Genomic DNA, 23,833 nt, shown 5'->3' on the forward strand with positions numbered 1-23,833 from the left:
TGAGGGAGCTCGGTCTTTTCTCCTCGGAGAGACGTAGGATGAGAGGAGACCTATTAGAGGTGTATAAGATGTTGAGAGGCATAGATCGGGTGGACTCTCAGAGGCTTTTTCCCAGGGTGGAAATGGCTGCTACGAGAGGACACAGGTTGAAGGTGCTGGGGGGGAGGTACAGGGGAAATGTTAGGGGGAAGTTTTTCACACAGCGGGTGGTGGGCGAGTGGAATCGGCTGCCATCAGTGGTGGTGGAGGCGAACTCAATAGGGTCTTTTAAGAGACTCCTGGATGAGTACATGGGACTTAATAGGATGGAGGGTTATAGGTAGGCCTAAAAGGTAGGGATATGTTCGGCACAACTTGTGGGGCCGAAGGGCCTGTTTTGTGCTGTAGTTTTTTTATGTTTCTAAAAGAGTATTTAAAAATATCACGGGAAGTGAGCAGCAGATGAAGAGCTGTCTATTCAAACCCATTTTCCAGTACTTGGTCCAAAGCTTTGTATGCTTATGGTGTTTCAAGTGCTCATCTAAATGCTTGTTAAATATTGTGAAGGTCCCAGCTTCACCACTCTTTCTGGCAGTGAGTTCCAGATTCCCATCACCCTCTGGGTGAAAAAGTATTTCCTCAAATCCTCTAAGTCTCCTGCCCATTCCCTTAAATCTATGCCCCCGGTTATTAACCCCTCGACCAAGGAGAAAAAGTTTCTTCATATCTGTGACCTTCATAATTTTGTACACATCAATCAGGTCTTCCCTCAGCCTTCTCTGCTCTAAGGGAAACAACCCCAGCCGAGCCAGCCACTCTTCATAGCTGAAATGCTCCAGCCCAGGCAACATCCTGGTGAATCTCCTCTACACCCTTTCCAGTCCAGTTACATCTTTCCTATGGTGAGGTGACCAGAACTTGCACACTGTACTCTAGCTGTGGCTAACGAGCATTTTATACAGCTCCATCATAGCATCCCTGCTCTTGGATTCTATACTTCGGCTAATAAAGGCAAGCATCCCATATACCTTCTAACCACCTTAGCTACCTGTCCTGCTCCCCTCAGGGACCTATAGACATGCATTCCAAGATCCCTCTGGTCCTCTGTATATTCTAGCATCCTACCATTCATTGTGCATTCCCTTGCCTTGTTAGTCCTTCCAAAATGTATCACCTCTCGAGGTTAAATTCCATTTGCCACTGTTCTGCCATCAGACTTGCCCATCTATATCACCCTGTAACCGAAGGCTTTCCTCCTCGCTATTTACCACACCACCAATTTTTGTGTCCTCTGCAAACTGACTGATCATATCCTGCAGGACCAACATCCTGGTGGTTATCATTGACCGTAAACTGAACTGGCTTGGCCATATAAATACTGTGGCTACAAGGTCAGAGGCTCGGGATCCTGCAGGGAGCATCTCACCAGCTGACTCCTCACTCAAAGCCTGTCCACCGTCTACAAAGTGCAAGTCAGGAGTGGGATGGAATTCTCGCCAGCTGCCTGGATGAGTGCAGCTCCAACAACACTCAAGAAGTTTGCCACCATCCAGGATAAAACAGCCCCCTTGATTGGTACCCCATCTTCAAACTATCCCTCCACCGCCAAAGCATAGTGGCAGCAGTGTGAATAATCTACAAAAGGCTCTGCAGGAACCCTAGGACTCCTCAGACAGCATCTTCCATACCCATGACTGCTACCAGTTAAAAGGACAAGGGCAGCAGATACCTGGGAACACCACCACCTGCAAGTTCCCCTCCCAGCCGCCCACCATCCCGACTTGGAAACATACCACCACCTTTCACTGTCGCTGGGTCAAAATCCTGGAACTGTCTTCCGAACAGTACTGTGAGTACCTACACCACATGGACTGCAGTGGTTCAAGAAAGCAGTTCACAACCACCATCTCAAGGGCAATTAGGGATGGGCAATACCTGCTGGCTGAGCAATGATGCCCATCTTCCATTAAGAAAATAAAAATATCACTTAAAAGTCCGGTGAGTTTTGGGGCAAAGAAACAGCAAAATGTTTTGTGCGTAATAATGCGATGAATGACTTACACATTTGTTATGGTGATGCTCATTGTTGAAGAAATGTTAGGGAAACTGCCTGTTTGTTGAATAGGATAAGGGAACTTTTAATGTCCTGCTGAATATGCAGCTTAATCCTGGGCTCACTGTTTCATCCAAAGGAATGCTACTCCCATTATGCAGCATTGAATGAAACATTAATACCAGCCAAGTATCAACCTGGATTGTTTCCCAAAATATAGTTTATTCATAACATTTGGAAAAGTTCCTTTACAAATCATTTGGAATTAAATATTGGAGTGCAATAAAATTCAACTTTTTTTCGTACAGCATGTTCTGTCTCTGAGGCACCTCAGTGCATTTACAATACTCTTAATATTTACAGTGTACATTCTATGTCAAGCATACAGGCCAAGGGCAAAACATTTCAAATTGGACATTACAGTCACTGCCGTGAAGTTCAACTTTTCTCCATAGAGTTTCACTCAAAGATGCTTCATTACAATTTCAATACTCTTTTTAATATGTAATATTCGTGGCACAGTAGTTAGCACTGCTGCCTCACAGCACCAGGGACCCGGGTTCAATTCCGACCTCGGGTCACTGTGTCTGTGCGGATTCTCCCCATGCCTGCGTGGGTTTCCTCCGGGTGCTCTGGTTTCCTCCCACAGTCCAAAGATGTGCAGGTTAGGTTGATTGGCCATGCTAAATTGCCCCTTAGTATCAGGGGGATGAACAGGGTTACGGGGATGGGGCCTGGGTGGGATTGTTGTCGGTGCAAGTTTGATGGGTCAAATGGCCTCCATTTGCACTGCAGGGATTCTTTGATTCTATAAATATACATTTGTGTCAAGCATATACAGCCTGTTTTCCAGCCTCTTGGTGCACTTTGGCTGAAAGGCCTTATGTGCCAAGATTGCTGGAGTACGGCTCTCAATTTTCCGACTCAGAAGTGGGAGTGATACCAAGCTAATACCATCTAACAATTTTGCGATTATTTCAGGTTTATCAGGTTGCTTTCACCTTTTGAAGGTTAACTACGGGTATGCTTTACCAAACGGGTTCACAAATGAAGCACGTAAATTGAAACTAAACTCATTTTAAAACAACTTGATACATTTTTCAGCAAGATTTCTTTCATTCCTTTGCAAATGTAGTGATCGCTGTGGAGAGAACCCAAATCAAAAAGTAATCCATGGGGTTATCAACTCCTTTGTTCATGTTGAACAGTACAAGAAAAAGTTCCCCCTTAAGGTAAGAAAATTCTTCTGGAAATTTTGTATTGATAACAAGGAATATGTTTGTGTTAGCGGTGGGTGTTGGAAGTATACATTTAATTTATGCTAAATTATAGGAATTTATTGGGGTTTTTTTGATGGTAACTCAACATAAATGACAAAAAACTTACATTCGTCTATCCAAAGTGTACACATGATTTTTATATTGCTGCTGAAACTGAAAGTTTGAGGGTAGTTCATGGCACTTTGAGACCCTAAAGTGTTGGTGAGAGAATTATGAGCATAGAAGCTAGGTACAGCCTGATATCTTGCAGATTTCCAAGCCAGCTCATTCAAATTCTCTATTCATGTACCATGAATCTGAAATAGATATGGATATATGTTTACATTTAATTTGTGTTTTTATGCATCTTTACCCTTTTCTGTTTATCCTTAAAGACAGATATGCTTTTCCATTCAATGCTCTTTTCCCCTCCCTATCTATAAAATAGTCACAAACAAAACGCTAGTACACGATGGGTGTGCCTACACCAAATGGACTGCAGCAACTCAAGAAGGTTGCTCACCACCAGCTATTCGCGGGCAATGGGGACGGGCAGTGACTGTTGTCCTAGTCAGCAATGCTTACATCTTCTGAAAGAATTTCAAAAAAGAAAATCAGATGAGAAACAAAATGACTGTAGGGAAGCTCGATAAACAAATGAGGGAGAAGGAAAGAGAGGGTTATGCTGATAGGGATCCTTCCACTACTTCTTCTCGAAGAAATACTTACTTGGCAGCTCTCCAGTACTTGAGCAATGAGTAACATTCCTCTTGTGACTCAAACATATTCAGCTATTTAACTTGGAGAAATCTATAATATATCTGGTTTTTCATGAACATTGGAGAGAGTTTCAACTTGGTCCCTTTAAGATTACTTGCATGTCCTAGTTTCTTTCTTTCTCTCACCTTCCGAGATGTTATCTGTGTCTAATGTGGAACAAGATGAGATCAATAGATGAGAACAAATTGTAAAATTAAAGTTAGGATTCACGTTTTTGTGTAACTAACCCTTGTTATTTTAAGGTATTGTACCTATCCTTCCTGAGTAATTGCTCTTCCGACTTCAGTTTTATCAGGATCTCTTTGAAGGTTCATTTCTAACAGAAACAGGAGAGTATTACAAGCAAGAAGCTTCAAATTTACTTCAAGAGTCAAACTGCTCACAGTATATGGAAAAGGTATGTTGTAAAGTTGTACTTGTGTTAAACGGCTTTCAATGATGGTCATTTGGTTCTTCAACTCAAAAGATTAGAATGTTCACTTCCTGTGGCTGTAGGTTTTAGCAAGATTAAAAGATGAAGAAGTTCGATGTCGGAAATACCTGCATCCTAGCTCATATGCCAAAGTCATTCATGAATGCCAGCAACGAATGGTAGCAGACCACCTGCAATTTCTTCATGGGGAATGCCAGAATATCATTAAACAAGAAAGGAGAGAAGGTGAGAAATATGGTCAGTTTCTGGTTCATTATGTATAAAACTTGTCGATCAGATAATTTGTTAAGTGACCTGTAGAAAATTGAAAAGGAGAGGGGATTGTACCTTAGCTAACTCGTGCCTGATATCTAATCCTACTTTCCAGTCTAAGACACTTGAACAAATCGCACCTTGTTCTCTGGCCTCCTGTCTCCAAAAAAGCGCCTCTTTAAATCCACTCTGCTCTACTCGGTTATAAAAGATGTCCTCTGCGATGGTATTGGTGATGCATTTTCCCTCCATATTAGATAATCAGTTGTTCCATTTGCCCATCCACTGTTTCATTCACCCACCCCCGCAAAGAACTGCTTCCACTTGATTTCACTCTTATTTATCTCAGTCTCCAGCATTGACTTCTTATTACATCCCAAGCAGTGACATCAAGCGGCATGGTGACAGTGTTTGCACTGCTGCCTCATGGCACTAGGGACCCGGGTTTGATTCTGGCCTTGGGTGACTGTGTGGAGTTTGAATGTTCTCCCCGTGTCTGCGTTGGTGCTCCGGTTTCCTCCCACAGTCCAAAAATGTGTAGTTTGGGTAGATTAGTCATAGTAAATACACAGGTTTCCGGGGGAGGGTGGGGAGGTTAACCATGGGTAAGATGCTCTTTCAGAGATTTGGTGCAGACCCGATAGGCTGAATGGCCTCCTTCCGCACTGTAGGGATTCCATTGCGAGTATGTCAAGTTACACACTGTTCTCTTATTTACACTCGATACTCCTGAGACATGATCCACAAGCTGAAGGTCTTGGGTTTAATTTCTATGTATATGTTGACTGCATCAAGCCTTAGCTTTCCATCACCACCCTTCTTTCCACAACTGATTCTGCATTTCTGTCTATTTGGAATGGCCAAAAAATATATATTTACCATGTTGCGATGCTGACACCCCATGAACAAATGCGTAAAACCCCTCCTCCTTCAAAACACTCTAACACCAACATCGATAACCAAACTTTTGGTTACCTGACCTAATATTTCCTTACCTGGCTTGGCATCAAATTTAGTTGAATAATAAATACACTATGTTAGAGGTGTTATATGAATGCAGGTCGTTGTGCAACATATAAATTAATAAAAGTTGGATTTCATCCTTTTTATACTTTACACTTCTCAGTTGACACATCTGTTGTCCTTTAGGGAAGGGAATCTGCCGCCCTTACCTGCTGTGGGCTGCACGTGGCTCCAGACCCACAGCAATGTGGTTGATTCTTAATGCCCTCTGACGTAGCCTAGGAAACCACTCAATTCAAGGGCAATTAGGGATGGGGAATGCATCCTGGTCCAGGCAGCAACACCCACATCCCCGAAAGAATTTTAAAAATGCATTAAATTACAAATAGCTACATGTACAAGAACGGGGAGGCAGTGGTATAGTGATATTGTCGTTGGACCAGTGATCCAGGGTAATGCTGTGGGGACCCAGGTTCAAATCCCAGCATGGCAGATGGTGAAATTTGATTTAAATAAAAATCTGGAATTAAAAGTCTAATGATGGCCATAAAACCATTGTCGTAAAAACCCATCTGGTTCACTATCTGCCATCCTTACTTGGTCTGGCCTACATGTGACTCCAGACCAACAGCAACTCTTAGCTGCCCTCAGGGATGGGCAATAATCCCATGGATAAAAAAAAAAACTATTCGGGTTCAAGGATCTAATGATATGAATCAATGAACATTGCAGTTCTGAATTTTGTCAAGTTGCCATTTACTTCATTACTGGCTAGACTTGTTCGACTAATATTTCCTTGAACTGATGAAACATCATATTTGTTTCAAGCTTAAGTGCAAATGACTGAGTCAATTGCATCAAAATTTAAAAGTGCTATTTGGAAGAAGCTGCAGCTTTATAATGCAATTGTCATCTCGTTGAACTTTGTGTTAAAGCAGGTTGATCTTGCAAAATGTTTGGGAGACCGTGTACTGTTTAAAGTTTGTTTATTAGTGTCACAAGTAGGCTTACATTAAAATCCCGCAGTCGTCACGCTCTGGCACCCATTCAAGTACACTGAGGGAGAGTTTAGCATGGCCAATGCACCAAACCAGCACGTCTTTCAGACTGAGAGGGGAAACCCACATAGACACACGGAAAATGTGCAGACTCTGCACAGATAGTGACCCAAGCCAGGAATTGAACCCAAGTCCCTGGCGCTGTGAGGCAGCAGTGCTAACCACTGTGCCACCATTGTGTATCATTGTTGAGAATATTTGAACAGTCTGAATTTGAATGTGTTCAGATCATCAGTGCATTGGTACCCACAGTTAAGTGGCCTGTCAGCACAAATCTCTTCAGATTATCTATGAAGAATGGCCACTTGAGGTGTTGGAGAACCGTCAGTGCTCTTGGACCTCAATGTTGTAAGTCACATTTGCTCTTTAAAAAAAAATCAGCGTTGACCTGCCCTTGATTTCGGTTAATAAACCTATTCATCTATTTCTGGTATTTGTCAGAATCAGATTTCTTCCGTGCATTAATGAATATTTTGAACCATAATTTATATTGGATTCAGTTGGATAGTTTTGAAAATTATTCGTGATAGATGTGCTTTTTCCCAAGAACCCATTAAAACTTTTTTTCATTCTGGGGGTCTTTATTAGCAAGGCTAACCATCTCTAATTGCACTGGAAAGGTGTTGATGCAATCCTAAGTGGATTTCTGGAGAGAGCAATCAAGCACATAGGTCTGACTGGGTGAGGTTTGCAGGTTATCTTCATTAACCAGTTCTGTTTTAATGATGATCTGATCATTTCATAGTCATTCTATTGTCTTTTTTACTGATAGCAGTTTGAATTCCAAATTTTTAAATGTGAATTCAAATTCCCAAACTGTCCTGGTAGGATTTGAACTCTCGTTCTTTGGATTATTCATCCGAGCCTTTGGATTACCAGTGGAATAAGATATTTACAGCAGCCTGGTAAATTTCATTACCCTTTATTATAAGGTTGTTGAACAAGTCTATGGCAATAAAGATGTGCAATTTCCCCTTTTTCTCCCTATATCCTTTTCATCCTCCAGCAGACATGGCAAATATATATACTTTGCTTCGTGCTGTCTCAAATGGTTTACCTCACATGATTCAGGAGCTTCAGAATCACATTCATGATGAGGGCCTTAGATCCATCAGCAACCTCTCTCAGGAAAACGTGAGTACTCCCTTCAAAGGTTTCCTTGCTCTGAATTGTGAAGATTTATTCCATGTTGTGGGCTAAGAGACATTTCTGTTCCTTACAAATGTTGTCCAATTTTCAGTCCGAGGAAGTGGTGTGACAGCACAAATTCTGCTCGTGATTTCTATCATCAAAGAAAAAGAAAGAGTTGCATTTCAATTGCACCTTTCGCACGTCATCCCAAAGTACTTTACATCCAATGAAGTACTGATGTGGAGATGCCGGCGTTGGACTGGGGTGGGCACAGTAAGAAATCTCACAACACCAGGTTAAACTCCAACAACTTTATTTGGAATCACAACCTGTGACTATCCCTCTCTCCACTCGCACTGACTATACCTGTAAATACTTGATTACCTGAGAAGACTCGCATTCCACCATTATCTTGCCGTTGTGTCTTTGCCTATGTATGCCTACCTCTCCACTCACTCGTGAAGGGGCAGTGCTCCGAAAGCTCGTGATTCCAAATAAACTTGTTGGACTTGAGCCTGGTGTTGTGAGACTTCTTACTGTACTTTTAAAGTGCAGTCACTGTTGTCGGGAATGTGAAAGCCAATTTTCACACAACGAGCTCCCACAAATAGTAATTTGTGACTAGATAATCTGGTTTGTTTTTGCCATGTTGATTTTGAGGGGTAAAAATTGGTCACAGGTGACATTTTATTTCTTTCTCTTGGGTATAATTACTTTTCTTTCTTGGTATGAAAATTTCTCTTTACTAGAAAACAAGCCAGGTAACAATGTCCGCTGGCCATGTTCACTTCCACTGTGCTGCTGTTATGCACTTGATTTATCAGTCAATGGTGACCAAAGTGAAGTAGGTTTTACTGTTTTTACAAATTCAGGGTTTTGAGCAGGTTGTGATAACTTTAGCCAGTTGGTGTAACGCCAAACAAAATCAGTTCAAGGTTCACCCCCAGATTTGAACAACTACAGCAAACTGAGGCCTAAGGGTGATTTTTGAGGTGGGCATCCTTCAAATAAAATTTGAAACCATTTCTCAGGATTTTTTTCAAAAGAAAAATGGACAGTCACTCCCAGTTTCTGAACTGACAATCCATCGTTGAACCAACACCACCAAAAGGGGTTAACTGGCTATGCATCTTTCTTCCTGTTAGTGACATTTGGATGTGTGCAATGTGACTACCTTATTTTACCAGAAAAAACCCACAACATTGGACTATCCCTCAAGAGTAATTTGTTGGGTATGATGCGCTTGAGTTTCAGGAGGATATGTGAAGCACTGTGTATAAACACATGTTATAATCAGGCTGCTTGAGGTGATGTATCCCAATCTCTTGTTGGTTGGCAGTAGCTTTCTTCTCTCTTCATTCTTTATATCCTCAAGCTGGCTGAGGTGTTAGGAAATCTGTCCCGACCATCTTCTGCTGAGCGAAGACCTCCTCCTTTCCCTCTGAGCACCTGCTTTTTTTCTCAGGGCCGCTTGTTCACCCAATGTCAGTCACTTGTTCTACGCCATCTGGCCAATGACCAAACAACAGGTGCCCACGGTGTTACCTCCCTTCTATCCATCACTTTAGCTGAGGTCATCTTGAGCTTATCTCATGCCAGGTGCCATTTGTTAACTTTTACCAGAATTTGTATAGATAACAGGGTACAAGACTTCACCCTGCCAATTTAGGAATGTCAGTGTGGAGGCCTGTACAGGGGACACCAGCAAGAGGCACTTAAGAGCACCATTCCACTTGACCACTCTCTTTGTTTTACCTCAGCCCCAAAGATTGGGGACTGTTTATCTGTTTTTCCAGAGAGGGAAATTGAATCAGTTTTCTCCCAGATGTCTTCATACTGTCACTGCTAATACTGTGAGAATTCTATAATCTGAAAAGTATCATTGCTGCTACTTCCTTCATAATGGGAGTCGAACATTATCTCAATTTTAGATGTTATGCTAAGATGGCAGACTTCCAGAGACTGAGAAGGGAAAGTTAATAGGAGATGATAAGGAAACGGCGGATGATATGAACAGATTTATTTTCTCTATTCATGAGAGGTTACAAGAAACATTCCAGTAATAGCTGTAAGTGGAGGGGTGAGAGGAACTCAGTAATATTACAATCGCTTGGGAAGCAGCGCTGAGCAAACTGACCATGGAATAGAATCCCTACAGTGCAGCAGGCGGCCATTCGGCCCATCGAGTCTGCACCGACCACAATCCCACTCAGGCCCTATTCCCGCAACCCCACATATTTACCCTGCTAATCCCCTGACACTGGGGTTAACTTAGCATGGCCAGTCAACCTAACCCGCACATCCTTTGGACTGTGGGAGGAAACCGGAGGAAACCCACGCAGACACGGGGAGAACGTGCAAACTCCACACAGACAGTGACCCGAGGCCGGAATTGAACCCGGGTCCCTGGTACTATGAGGCAGCAGTGCTAACCACTGTGCTAACCACCATCCCGCCCCATGGTGGAGCTGCAGGCTGACAAGTCTCCGGGTCCTGACGGACTTCATCCTCGGCTCTTAAAAAGAGGTGGCTAATGAGGTGGTCGAGGTGTTGGTGTTAGTTTTTCAAAATTTGTTAGATTTTGAAAAGGTTGTTTTAGACTGGAAAGAAACAAATAAAAACCCTCGGTTCAAGAAGGAAGGGAGGCAGAAAATTCAGAATGTTGAGGGGAGACCTGATAGAAGTCTACAAGATTGAGAGAGGTATGGATATGATGTGGAGATGCTGGCGTTGGACTGGGGTGAACACAGTAAGAGTAAGAGTGTTGTTACAAGAGTGGAGGCAGAAAACAGGAAATTATAGGCCAGTTAGCTTGACATCTGTTGTGGGAAAGGTGTTAGAATTGATCATTAAAGAGGTTATAGCTGGATACTTGGACAAGTTCAAGTTAATCGGGAAGAATAAACATGCTTTTTCCCAGAGTGGAAGAGTCAAATACTAGGGGGCATAGGTTTAAGATGCGAGGGGCAAGGTTTAAAGGAGATGTACAGGGCAGATTTTTTACACAGAGTAGTGGGTGCATGGAACTCGTTGCCGGGGGAGGTAGTGGAAGCGGATACAGTAGTGACTTTTAAGGGGCGTCGTGACAAGTACATGAATAGGATGGGAATAGAGGGATGTGGTCCCCGGAAGGGTAGGGGTTTTAGTTAAGTCGGGCAGCATGGTCGGTGCAGGCTTGGAGGGCCGAAGGGCCTGTTCCTGTGCTGTAATTTTCTTTGTTTAGCATTTGTTTCAAGGTGGATCCCTTCAGGTGGCTCTGCAGTCCAGATAGAGATTTCAGCTTTCCTCCCGAGATTAATCTTTTCTTTTTGTCTTTTTGATCAGATGCCTACACAGTTTGTGGAATCTGTTCTCGAAGTTCACAGTAAATTTCTTCAGCTCATCAGTTCAGTCCTTAACGGTGATCAGCATTTTATGAGTGCACTTGATAAGGTAAGTTTTTTTTTTATAAGACTTGCGTCCTCGCTTCTTATGAACATTACTGGACCTGAAATGTGTGGTTTTGCACTCCCGGTGGAAAGTGCACACAATTTTTCTGGTAGATCAGAAAACTTGGATAAATGTTTTAAAGTACTTCATTAATTTTTTTTAAAAGATGATGCTCAGTGACCTGGTTAAAGTTTATGGGTGCCTGGGTTAGAATCCATTCTTAGGTTAAATGAGCCAGTACATCTTAAGAGTTGCTGCCCCTCTCACTTGAGTAAAAAAAGGAAAGGGCCCTTCTCAAATTTCATAGAAAATAAAGCAGGAATCAATAATTTTTGAAGTACTTTTCTTTCAAATGTATAATTTTTAACCTGGTAAATTCAGTCCTGACAAGTGTAGTATGGCGTAATGATGCCCTCTGCTGGTAGAATCCCAGAATGTTTTTTCTGTTTAAATATATATCCAGCTCCCTGAGTTAAATCACAGATCATCCGAAGTACAAATGGCAATTTTCTGTTAAGTAACCACTTGAATCCTGAATCTTCAGTCCCCGTTGCATCTTTCTTAATGCCAACAGGTTCCCAAGGTGTATACATCATTACACAGATGTTAGAGTAATATCATTTGGTCGTACCCACTATTTAATCCATGTAGCTTCACCTTGGTCAGACTGCTGAGATGCACTGAGTGGGAGGTTAGTTGCTGGCTGCCTTACAAGGAGAAGAAAGCGTAGCCCAAAGTCTCATGTGTTTTTGTGGTTGTTATTGGATTGATAGTGGCAGAACCCAGGGACCTGTTCACTTTCTTACCTTGCCCAGGTAAATGACATATGTGAAGGAAGGAATAAAGTAACTGGTGGTGAGAGGTACAAAAATCAATGTTGCTAACTCTGTTCTCTATTAGAAAATAACTTGTCCATGCTCCTCGGGTACCTGTTCATCCTGAGAAATATTTTAAGATGAGTGCCCTATCCTGCAATCTCTCTGCAATCTCTGTGTTTAAGAGCATAAGAACTAGGAGCAGGAGAGGGCAATTCAGCCCCTCGAGCCTGCTCCTTCACTCAATATGAGCATGGCTGATCTTGACTTGGCTTCCACTTTTCTGCCTGTTCTCCATAACCCTTCAACCCATTAAATTAAAAATCTGTCTAACTCGTCCATTTTACTCAATGTCCTGGCATTCACTGCACTCTGGGGTAGTGAATTCCACAGAAGTAGTTATTCCTCATTTCTGGTTTAAATCTGGTACCCCTTATCCTAAAACTATGACCTCTTGTTCTGGATTGCCCCACAAGAGGAAGCATCTGCTCTGTGTCTACTTTGTCAATACCCTTTATCACCTTGCATACCTCAATTAGATCTCTTCTCATTCTTTTAAACTCTAAATTGCTGTTATTTAATTTAGCCCCAATTCACTAGAGCTTAGATCTTGTTGAAACTTATAGAATTCTAACTGGGTTAGATAGGGTAGACTCAGAAAAAGATCTTCCTGATGGTGGGGGCGTCCAGAACTAGGGGTCAAAGTTTGAGGATAAGGGGTAAACCTTTTAGAATTGAGGTGAGGAGAAATGTCTTCACCCAGAGGGTGGTGAATTTGTGGAATTCACCACCACTGAAAGTAGCTGAGTCCAAAACTTTGTGTGATTTCAAGAAGAAATTAAATATAGCTCTTGGGGCTAAAGGCATCAAAGGATATGGGAGGAAGGGGGGGATCAGGATATTGAATTGGATGATCAGTCATTATCATAATGATGGGAGAAGCTTGAAGGGCTGAATGGCCTACTCCTGCTTCTAGTTTCTGTTTCTAATCACTGGCCTTGGCTTTACTTGCTAAGAAATCAGTAACTTGCTGACTGGACGTCACGCATATATCAATCCAAGCACTTGCCTTTCTGTCAAATGGCATTAGACCATCAGGATGTTGCACCTCTGGCTTGCTCCCTTTCCCACCAGTTATCACTTCGAGTCACACTCTGCGACTACAGCAATCCCCAGTTCGAGGCTCCTCGAGCCACAAGGACAATTTGTGAAACAATGACCAGCCTATCAGCTGTACCTTGTACACCATTTATTCAGCTTGTGCGAATTTCTTTGTATCCACCAGGGTTTACAATCTGTGAAGGGCTTTCGTTGAAGTGAATTTTGCAGTCATCAAAAGAGAGCGTTTTTCAGCCCATTGATGCTGTCAGTTAACTGGAGGGAAGTTCTCTCTTAATGTTGCAATGCACTTTCAATCTCAGTCTCTGAAGAGGACTGTGAATATTTTTCATTTTTATACCTGAGTCCATAGAGTAAGATGGTACATTTTGCATCATTTTTCTCAGCAGCTAGTGCTGAGAGCTTGCACCCACAAGGAACTATATCAAGACTGCCCAAATTAATTCCATGCACCTTTCTTCCAACCTACAGTGTGGCAGAAGACATTTGCCGGTATTTTATGACCTCGCCTGCGCAAGGCTCATAAGATCCTGCCTGAGGCCAATGGAGAATGCCGTTCGGCCAGCCTCTGCAGCCCCGATTCTGGGGCGGACGAGGTGGTAAAATTCCAGCCATTTTCCCTCTTAGAATGAATTAGATTTAGATTCTGGTCCTGGAGGTGAAAGAGCAGGATGCTTACCCCAGTGTACCCTCGAGCGACATCTTTTGGAGGATGAAAGAGAAGGTTGCCTTGTTGTTTGTCCTTCCTATCATAGACATTTGATCTTCCCCCTCTGTGTACTGTTTCTGAAAACACATTCAGCTTGGCTGTAATCAGTTGAAAATGAGAGCAATAAAAATGACTGTTGCCAACTTGTTGAAATAATGTCTGAAAGGTTGTGTTTTTTTTATAGGCCCTAACATCAGTAGTAAACTATAGAGAGCCCAAATCTTCCTGCAAGGCTCCAGAGTTGGTAAGTATGGCAAACAATGACTACAGTATTTCTGTCTCCTTTGCACACTGACGTTCTGGACCAATAGTGACAGATTTGGGTTCGCTGATTTATCCTGTGAACAAACTTCCCAAAATACTAAATGTGCTGGAAATCCAAATCAGAAAGTACGGGAAACACTCAGCAGGTGAGGTAACATCTGTGGCGAAAGCAGGTCATTCAACAGTTCAGTTGGGGGACCCTCCTCCAAGCCGCATCATTTGCCATTTTGGTTTCTTTCCAAGGACAAAATGTCTCTGTCATCTCAGTCCCCAAAATCGGGCTCGACTTCAGTTACATCTGCGTTTGCCTTGAGTCTCCGCAGTGCTTTTGTGGCTTAAAAACCCAATTTACTGCCATAAATATCAGGAAAAGACAATGGTGAACTGATTTCAGAGAATTGGAGAAATGTATGACACACACAATCATAGACTCCGACAGTGCAGAAGAAGGCCATTCGGCCCATTGAGTCCGCACCGACCACAATCCCACCCAAGCCCCACAACCCCATGCATTTACCCTAGCTAGTCCCCCTGAGGGGCAACTTAGCATGGTCAAATCCATCTTACCCTCCCAAAGTCCAAAGATGTAGTGGAAACCGGAGCACCCGGAGGAAACCCACACCGACATGCGGAGAATGTGCAAACTCCACGCAGAATCGAACCCAGCTCCCTGGTGCTGTGAGGCAGCAGTGCTAACCGCTGAGCCAACACTGCCACCGTGTTGCCCATGAGGAGAATTCAGCCCATTGTGTCTGTGTTGGGCGAGAAAGAGCTAATGGGTTTTTAAATCTAATTTTCATTGCAGCTGGCTAAGTACTGTGACAATCTATTGAAGAAGTCTGCAAAAGGAATGACTGAAAATGAAGTTGAGGACAAACTGACCAGCTTCATCACAGTCTTCAAGTACATTGATGATAAGGACGTCTTTCAGAAGGTAAATAGCGGTTCTCTGATTTCGGATGAAATTATTTTAGCTTGAGCTTCTTTGATTACGACAAAGTTATTGTAATTACGTGCAGAAACTATTCTTGCCTTTTTAAATGGTGAATGATTAAACAGTAGTTGTATATGGTGAAGCCATGTGATCGCAATAGCTCTCCAAAGCGATTGAATGTAATTCCTCTTGTGCAGTTTCTCACATCTGCATTCAGCTGTCACTCTGAATCCAAGCATTCTGTGTACTTTTTCTCCAACCTCAGTTCTATGCCAGGATGCTGGCGAAGCGATTGATACATGGTCTTTCTATGTCCATGGATTCTGAAGAAGCTATGATCAATAAGCTCAAGGTTCGTAACTTGTCTTTAAGAATAAATAAAAGCATGCCTCATTAAAATTTTAGTTGGGGTATTTGATGGGCTGTTCCAACTCTTTGTAGTTGACTGCTTCTCAAATCTAGTTCTGGGGACACACGCAGCATGCAATTAGGAGTTTAGGAACCAACCATAAAAATATATGGTGGTACTTTTCAGCTCTGCTTAAAATGGAGTTTATCTTTCTACAATGGGGAGGTAAGCCTGTGAATCCAAGTGAGTTCTGAAGTATAACCATTACCATCGACAGAGTCAGTTTACGTTGAAGAATGAAATGCTGCAGAATTAAGTTAGCGACAGGCCCTAAAAATTGTTCTCTTTTTCCTTAAATTGTAAGCTGCTCTTCTGAGCGATTTTTTTTATCCCTCAAATGTTGGCAAGGTTATTGTGATTCTAACCTTGAATTTAACTTTGCAGCACAGTACATAGGAAAATAAATAACAACAGAAAATGCTGGATAAGTTCAGTAGGTCTGGCAGCAACTGTGAAGATAGAAACAGAGTTAAAATTACGAGCCCGTATGACTTCAGAACAAAAACACTTGGCTGGCTGAAAAAAATAGAGCAAGAACAGGCAACTTGCAACTTAAATCTGTAAAATGTGGGAAAAAAGTGAATATGATTGAGGATAGCATATCCTTTAAACATCTCAAATTAGCGTTTTGAAAATATACAAATAGAATTTAGGAAACTATTGGCAAACTAAGTACTTGTCATTCTTTGTGCTAAATCTGTCTTGGGAGTTGTGTACAATATTTCCTCTTAGTGTTTTCATAGCTTAAGTATTACCAAAAAAAAACCCACTTTGGAAAAAAATTTACCTGCAAAGCTTAATGTTTTCACAAAAAAGTGACCATAGCTGGTTGTTTTAGAGTATTGCAATGAAAGAAAATTGTTAAATACAAAATATGTCCTATGTATCTTAGCAAAATTCTTTTTATAAATATTCTCGTGGTTGTGATAGCAGACTGCTTTGATGAAATGGTAATATTTTCCTGCACTATAATAAAGGTAGTTACTCTTTCTATGCAGCAAGCCTGTGGATACGAGTTCACCAGCAAGCTTCACAGGATGTACACTGATATGAATGTCAGTGCTGATCTGAACAACAAATTTACAGCCACTTTTTTAAAGCAACAGGACACTGTAATAGATCTTGGAATCAGTTTTCAGATCTATGTGCTACAAGTAAGTTGAATCACTGGTTAACTCCAGCCCTCACTTGATCCTTTTGTGATTAAACTGCAACCCTTTGTTAAGCCAATACTGGTGATTCTTGAATAGCGAGAGCCTATGAAACACACTTGGATGTATCCGCATGCACGTTTGTGAAGCATGTTTCAAGAGGGTTTCGCAATGCCGCAGCTAAAAACTTGGAGAGGACAAGTGTTTAGTAACAGGTATTGCTGCAGTTGCAACACTGCGGTGAAGATTTTTGTGACCTGACATACATTCTTTTGAAAGCATTTTGAAAAGTTTGTTCTGTAAACAATATTAACTGGAAAAGTTAATTGGGTAAGTTTGTCAGCACTTTATTTAGTAAATGCTAAGTGTGTATGTTTCGGACTATTAGTTTGAGTTAGATTCCCTCTGTGCAAGTAAAGTTACTTTTTGAAGTTTTAATTTGTGCTCGAATGCATCCACTTGTGGAGCTAGCAAGTGGTTGATTTAATTTTAAATAGACTACTTTCAGCTTTTTACAAACTTGTCCCAGCATTTGCAAAAATATCCTTTCCTTTTTAAACCCCTTTCGCGTGTATATTAATACACACAAACCCATATATGATCAAACAGAATTCAACATATCATCAAATCCTGATTGCCCAACAGATGATTTAGAAACCTCTACTCTGCCACTGAAGTTGACCAGCAACCAACTTTTGTTTCTTGGCTGAAGGAGATGTGTAGTCACCAGTTAGCAGTTAATATACTTAATAAAAGATTAGCCAAAAGCAGAAAAATTGCCACTTTCTGGAGGGTGAATGACAACTGATTGAACTGGGGCATTATCATTCGTTCATCGTTATTCATAATTTTATAACTATATGAGAAACATTCCAGATGATCCTGGTGATTCTGCATTCTGATTGCCTTTCTTGACCTCACTAATATGAGTTGATCGTTTTAATTTTCTTGAAAGATAAATCTTCAAACAGGTGCACTGAGCTGAAAATCAATTATTTAGCCTTCCTCATCAATGTCTATGTGGTTAATTATATTGTTAATAATTTCATAAGACTATATGAAGTGTTTTGAGATATTCTGCCTGAATAAGATGCTCTCTAAATGTAAAGGTTTTTATTTGGTTATTCCAGCCAATTAGTTACTAGCCATACACACAATTGTGGAGGTAGCAGGCCACTGATTCACCTTCTGTGATGTGTACTGAAGACAATCCAAAGAGCTACAGGGCTATAATGTAGTGGCAAGAGGACTAAGTTGTGAGAAAAGGCTGGAAAAGCTTAGGTTTTTCAGCCTTGAAAGGTGGCACTTGAGCAGATATCTCCTATGTCTATAGGGGTAGTAAGTAGTATTTCGTTTTAGAACAAACAAATTCAAATTGTTCTTTGACTGTAAAACATGGGACAAAGATTTAAAGTGTTGAAAAGTATGTTTAGGTCTGATAATGCACACACTGAAATAGACTCTGAATTGGATAGTAGTCATTTGAAAAGTTAATTGATTTTCTGGTTGGCAGATGGTAACTAGTGGCGTGCCGCAGGGATCGGTACTGGGGCCTCAACTATTTACCATTTATATAGATGATCTGGAGGAGGGGACTGAGTGTAGGGTAACAAAGTTTGCAGACGACAAAGATAAGTGGAAAAGTGAATCGTGTGGAGGGCGCAGAAAGTCTGCAGAGAGATTTGGACAGGCTGAGTGAGTGGGTGAGGATCTGGCAGATGGAGTATAACGTTAACAAATGCGAGGTTATTCACTTTGGAAGAAATAATAGCAATTTGGATTATTATCTAAATGGGAAGAAATTACAACATGCTGCTGTGCAGAGGGACCTGGGGGTCCTTGTGCAGGAGACGCAAAAACCCAGTCTGCAGGTGCAACAGGTGATCAAGAAGGCAAATGGGATGTTGGCCTATATCGCAAGGGGGATAGAATATAAGCAGAGCTGTCTTGCTGCATCTGTACAGGGCATTGGTGAGGCCGCAGCTGGAATACTGTGTGCAGTATTGGTCCCCTTATTTACGGAAGGATATATTGGCCTTGGAGGGAGTGCAGAGAAGGTTCACCAGGTTGATACCAGAGATGAGGGGTGTTGATTATGAGGAGAGACTGAGCAGATTGGGTTTGTACTCGTTTGAACTTAGAAGGCTGAAGGGGGATCTTATAGAGACCTATAAGATAATGAAGGGGCTGGATAGGGTAGAGGTGGAGAGATTCTTTCCACTTAGAAAGGAAACGAGAACTAGAGGGCACAGCCTCAAAATAAAGGGGGGTCAGTTTAGGACAGAGTTGAGGAGGAACTTCTTCTCAGACGGTGGTGAATCTCTGGAATTCTCTGCCCACTGAAGTGGTGGAGGCTACCTCATTGAATATGTTTGAATCACGGATAGATGGATTCCTGATCGGTAAGGGAATTAGGGGTTATAGGGATCAGGCAGGTAAGTGGAACTGATCCACTTCAGATCAGCCATGATCTTATTGAATGGCGGAGCAGGCTCGAGGGGCTAGATGGCCTACTCCTGCTCCTATTTCTTATGTTCTTAATTCCTGTGACGGGAGCTACAGGACCTGTATGGTTGGCTGATTTATGATCCGAATAGCTTTCCTCATCCCTGTCTATATAGTGAAGTCAATACTGTTCCTTTGGTCAATTTTGACCCATAAAACTAGATGGAATTGAGTCGCCCATTTTAAGTACTTTAAAATTAATCTGTTTTTGATGCAGAAACTTTATGCTTTTAATTATTTTAGGCTGGTGCGTGGCCTCTGACTCAAGCACCTTCATCAACGTTTGCCATTCCACAAGAACTGGAAAAGAGTGTACAGATGGTAGGTTAGTAGGTGGTGCTTCCTTTTGAAATTTAAGGATGGAGTTAAATTGGCACATTGTATGTCCTAGTGAATCTTATATGATTGTTTATGCAATTTTAAGCCCGTAATGTATGGCTGGTTGGCTTGTCCGATTAAGGCCACTGCTCTGTATAAGTCACACAAAGGGGTGGTTGTGAGAGTAAATGTGATAAATTTATCGTGGACATGGCCCGTTCTTGCAGCTCTGGTGTGTAAGTTGAGGGGGGGTGGGGAGTTTGGGGGGGGGGGGGGGGGGGGTGAGTACACATGGAGGTCAGTGACACTGTATAAGCGAACAGCTCTGTTTGGCTGGTATCTTCAGTTTTCCAGCTGCAACTATTCCAGGCAAGTGGTAAGTATCTCATCACACTTCTGACTTGAGCCTTCCAGATAATGCAGTCTTTGGAAAGTGGTCAAGGATTGAGTCACTCATTTCAGAGCCTAGCCTCTGAACCTGTAGCCATGATACTAAAATGGATGATTCAATTGAAGTTTCTGGTGACACCAAAATGTTCTATCTATTTAATTCCAAGATTGAATGTAACTGGAAGTTTAGAAGATCACTATTTCTGTCTGGATACAAGACCCATGGAATTCAGATAGTGGCAGACCCATTAACCAAGAGGCTATACTTGGTAGTTTTGTTGCTAAACCCCTGTACTCTGCTAAATCTCACCCTTCTCTGCTGTAAGAAGAACAAACTAGCTTTACCAGTCTTTCCACATAACTGAAATCCCTTATCCCAAATGCAGTTCTGGTAAATCTCCTCTGTATCATTTCCAAGTCTTTGACATCCTTTTCAAAATGTGCTGCCCGCATTGGATGCAGTGCTCTGAGACCTAGCCAGTGATTTTAGAAATTTAGCCTAACTTCCTTGGTTTTGTGGCAAGGATCCTGTTTTGCATTTCAAAAGCCTTACGAAGCCTCAGATCTCTGTTCCTGGACCTCTTTAAATGTATCATTTAGCTTATGTCGACTCACTTCATTCTTACTTCCAAAATTCATAATTTTGTAAGAGGTTGTCATAATTACTGGCAACCAGAAAAGCTATTTGACTTTAAAAATACAAGAGAAACAAAGAGATGCAGGTAATTGTAGCAAAGGGAGATGAGAGTAAAATTGTGTAGGAGTTTTACAATATTTTCAGGTTACTGTAACAGTATGAATATAGATTTTGATGTTATTAGAACAAAGAACAATACAGCACAGGAACAGGCCCTTCGGCCCTCCAAGCCCGCGCCGCTCCCCGGTCCAGGATTGAATCCTGAATCCAGGATCCCCGCCCAATTTTCCAGCCTATCTACATACCAATATCCTATCCACCGAGCTGTCCCTCACAGCTACGATGCTTTGTTCATTACAACCTATTAACTCACCCCCACCCCCCTATTCCAGACCATGTGATCCCCAGGGAGAGGCGAAAACCCAGAGTGAAAAACCCCAGGGCCAATATGGGGAAAAAAAAAATCTGGGAAATTCCTCTCCGACCCCCTGAGGCGATCGAAACGAGTCCAGGAGATCACAATGGCCCTGATCGGAAAATGCTTCCCAACCCTAGTCATTTCCACTTCCATGAACACCATATGAATTCCCTGCCCCCGAGACAGGTTCCCAACTATCCGCAGTCTCGCTCTGTACTGGAGATGAAATGAAGAACCCGACAACTGCACTTTATACATAATATTGGATAATCACATCCACTTGAATGCTCTGATCCCCTCGCCCCTCAATGCATATCTGCTGAATAATCAGGACTTTTTTTGGGGAGGGCTGGGATTTTGACGGTGATTTTAATCCCCAATTCATACCCTATAAAAGGTTAAATGTTTGAGATGTTTAAGGTGCACAGTGGCTCAGTGGTTAGCACTACTGCCCCACAGTGCCAGGGACCCACGTTCAATTCTGGCCTCGGGTGATTGTGTGGAGTCTGCACCTTCTCCCCGTGTCTGCATGGATTTCCTCCACGTTTCCTCCCGTAGTCCAAAGATGTGCAGGTTAGGTGGCATGGCCACGTGAAATTGTCTCTTAGTGTCCAAAACATTTGTAGGTTAGGGGGATTAGCAGGGTAAATACATGAGGTTGTGGGGACAGGGTATGGGTGGGCCACGGTAAAATACTCTGTCGGAGAGTCAGTGCAGACTCGATGGGCCAAATGGCCTCCTGCACTGCAGGGATTCTATGATCTGCTTGGCACTATCATGATTTCAGTGATGGGTATTCTGTGACACTGATGCTATTTGTACTCCAGCCCCTCCTCAAGGTGAAACTCCATTTTAAAAGAAAGAGAATCACCTAAGGCTCCTGGACTAAACTTTTGACCTGCTTTGGGTTGCATTTAAGCTTCATTTTCATATGAAGCAATTTTTAAAAGCAGCATCTCGGCCTTTTGGCTAAGATGCAAATGAGATCAAGCCTTGGGGGCGGAGACGTCTGCCTACTCCAATCAGCTTGGCTCATGTAGATCAGGCCCAAGACAGGGTAAAGGGTCGCATACCCTGTCTCGTCAGCTTGGATCGGAAATGTCTCAACTTGTTGAGACTTTGAATCGGATTGATTTGATTGAATTGGAAAAGTACAAAAAAAACATTGCGCATTAATTTTCACAAGAAGCCCTTTTCTTAAATGTCTATTTCTCTTTGGATTTGTTGCTGAAGTTATGTAGTCGTCATCAAGTTTCCATCAATGCTCGTACAGAATTTTCTAAAAATGTAATCCAAGAAAAGTTTGGAATGTTTTGTCGAATGTGATCAATTTTCCTCTTGCAGTTTGAACTGTTTTACAACCAGCATTTCAGTGGTAGAAAACTAACGTGGCTGCACTACCTATGTACAGGTAAGCTCATTAATAACAATACATCAGATTCTCCATTATCTTCCCTCTGTTCTCCACTCAACATGCTAGTTAGGTGTAGTGGTCATGCTACATTCTCCCTCACTGTACCCGATCAGGAATCGGAGTGTGACACCTAGGGAATTTTCACAGTAACTTCATGGCAGTGTTAATGTAAACCTAATTGTGAAACTAATAAATAAAATTTAAACTTCAATCAGAAAATTTAAAAAAAGGATGTCTGAGGACTTCTGGACATTTTGTTTTCAGTAATAATGTATTTGCCTAAAACAGAATTGAAACAGAGTTTGTGAGGTGAGTACATCGATGTCCTTTAGCTATTTCGATAAGTTACTCATCAGTTACAATAGGACATTTGAGCCAACGGAGCCTTTCTCTGCTGTAAGAAGAACAAACTAGCTTTACCAGTCTTTCCGCATAACTGAAATCCCTTATCCCAAATACGGTTCTGGTAAATCTCCTCTGTATCGTTTCCAAGTCCTTGACATCCTTCCTAAAGTGTGCTGCCCGCATTGGATATCCTATAAAGTTCAAGGGGCATTTGGGAAGGCTTTGTTTCCCACAAAGAGACAGCTTTGCAGTGTAATTTTTACTTTTTCCTGCATATTTTTTTCTCCTGAATGGAAAACCTGATCAGTGGTGCATTTTGTCCTTCTCATCGAGGTTTTCAATACAAAATACTGCGGATGTTGTAAATCGGAAATAAAAACACAAGTTGTTGCTGTATAAGCAGAAAGTGCTGGAAAAACTCGGAGTTTGGGCACCATCTGTGGAAAGAGAAACAGAATTTTGGGCAAAAGAGTGTTTCATTGAAACATTAACTTTGGTTCTGATCACACGTGCTGCCAGACCTGTTGGACATTTCCAGCATTTTGTGTTGTTTTTTCTTATTAATTGTAAAAGTTGACATTCATCTTAACATGGGGACGGGAGGGATATTCCTGGTCACTGTCGAAACTGTGCATGAAAATGTACGGTTTCAGCAAAGTAATGTACTTTTTAAGTCACTTTGTTCTTGCCTTTTCCTTTGACATGTTCCAGAAATGATGGTAAGTTGTAAATTTATAATGCTTGAAAACATGTTTTTGTATTAATCCTTGACTCCTAATAATTATTGGAACTGACTACAAATCCCAGGCAGTGCCCATGAGATTGTATAAAGCAGTGGTCCAATCCTAGCTGGATTGTTGTGTACAGTTCTGTTCATCATACCGCAGAGTACTGTGAAAAATAATTTAACTTGGAATGTGTACACTGAAGAATCAAGAGCCTTGCAGGCAATCTTATTGAGAATACCTGAATTAAATGAAATGATCAGGTAAATTTTCCAGTCCCTCTGCTGCGGGAATCATCATGGGTGAGATGGAAAATTTGGCGGTCCATCTAAAGGTCCATTGA

General features: G+C 41.9%; 1 protein-coding gene across 13 annotated transcripts in view; it reads left to right on the forward strand.

The window, feature by feature from the left end:
* cul2 (cullin 2) overlaps nucleotides 1–23,833 on the forward strand; it is an 80,020-nt gene that overhangs the window by 47,234 nt on the left and 8,953 nt on the right. For 6 of the 13 annotated variants that reach the window (XM_078232991.1, XM_078232964.1, XM_078232957.1 and 3 more), the window contains exons 7-17: nucleotides 3,168–3,264; nucleotides 4,358–4,468; nucleotides 4,567–4,741; nucleotides 7,787–7,911; nucleotides 11,233–11,340; nucleotides 14,165–14,224; nucleotides 15,050–15,178; nucleotides 15,444–15,530; nucleotides 16,586–16,741; nucleotides 19,487–19,564; nucleotides 22,351–22,417. In XM_078232991.1, the coding sequence (XP_078089117.1) occupies nucleotides 3,168–3,264; nucleotides 4,358–4,468; nucleotides 4,567–4,741; nucleotides 7,787–7,911; nucleotides 11,233–11,340; nucleotides 14,165–14,224; nucleotides 15,050–15,178; nucleotides 15,444–15,530; nucleotides 16,586–16,741; nucleotides 19,487–19,564; nucleotides 22,351–22,417 (1,193 nt within the window). Of the gene's footprint in view, nucleotides 1–3,167; nucleotides 3,265–4,357; nucleotides 4,469–4,566; nucleotides 4,742–7,783; nucleotides 7,912–11,232; nucleotides 11,341–14,164; nucleotides 14,225–15,049; nucleotides 15,179–15,443; nucleotides 15,531–16,585; nucleotides 16,742–19,486; nucleotides 19,565–22,350; nucleotides 22,418–23,833 lie in introns of all 13 variants that reach the window. The other 7 variants (XM_078233026.1, XM_078233018.1, XM_078233036.1 and 4 more) reach the window with 2 other exon arrangements.

Source organism: Mustelus asterias, chromosome 2, assembly GCF_964213995.1.
Source record: "Mustelus asterias chromosome 2, sMusAst1.hap1.1, whole genome shotgun sequence".
In the NCBI taxonomy this organism is placed as follows: Eukaryota; Metazoa; Chordata; class Chondrichthyes; order Carcharhiniformes; family Triakidae; genus Mustelus; species Mustelus asterias.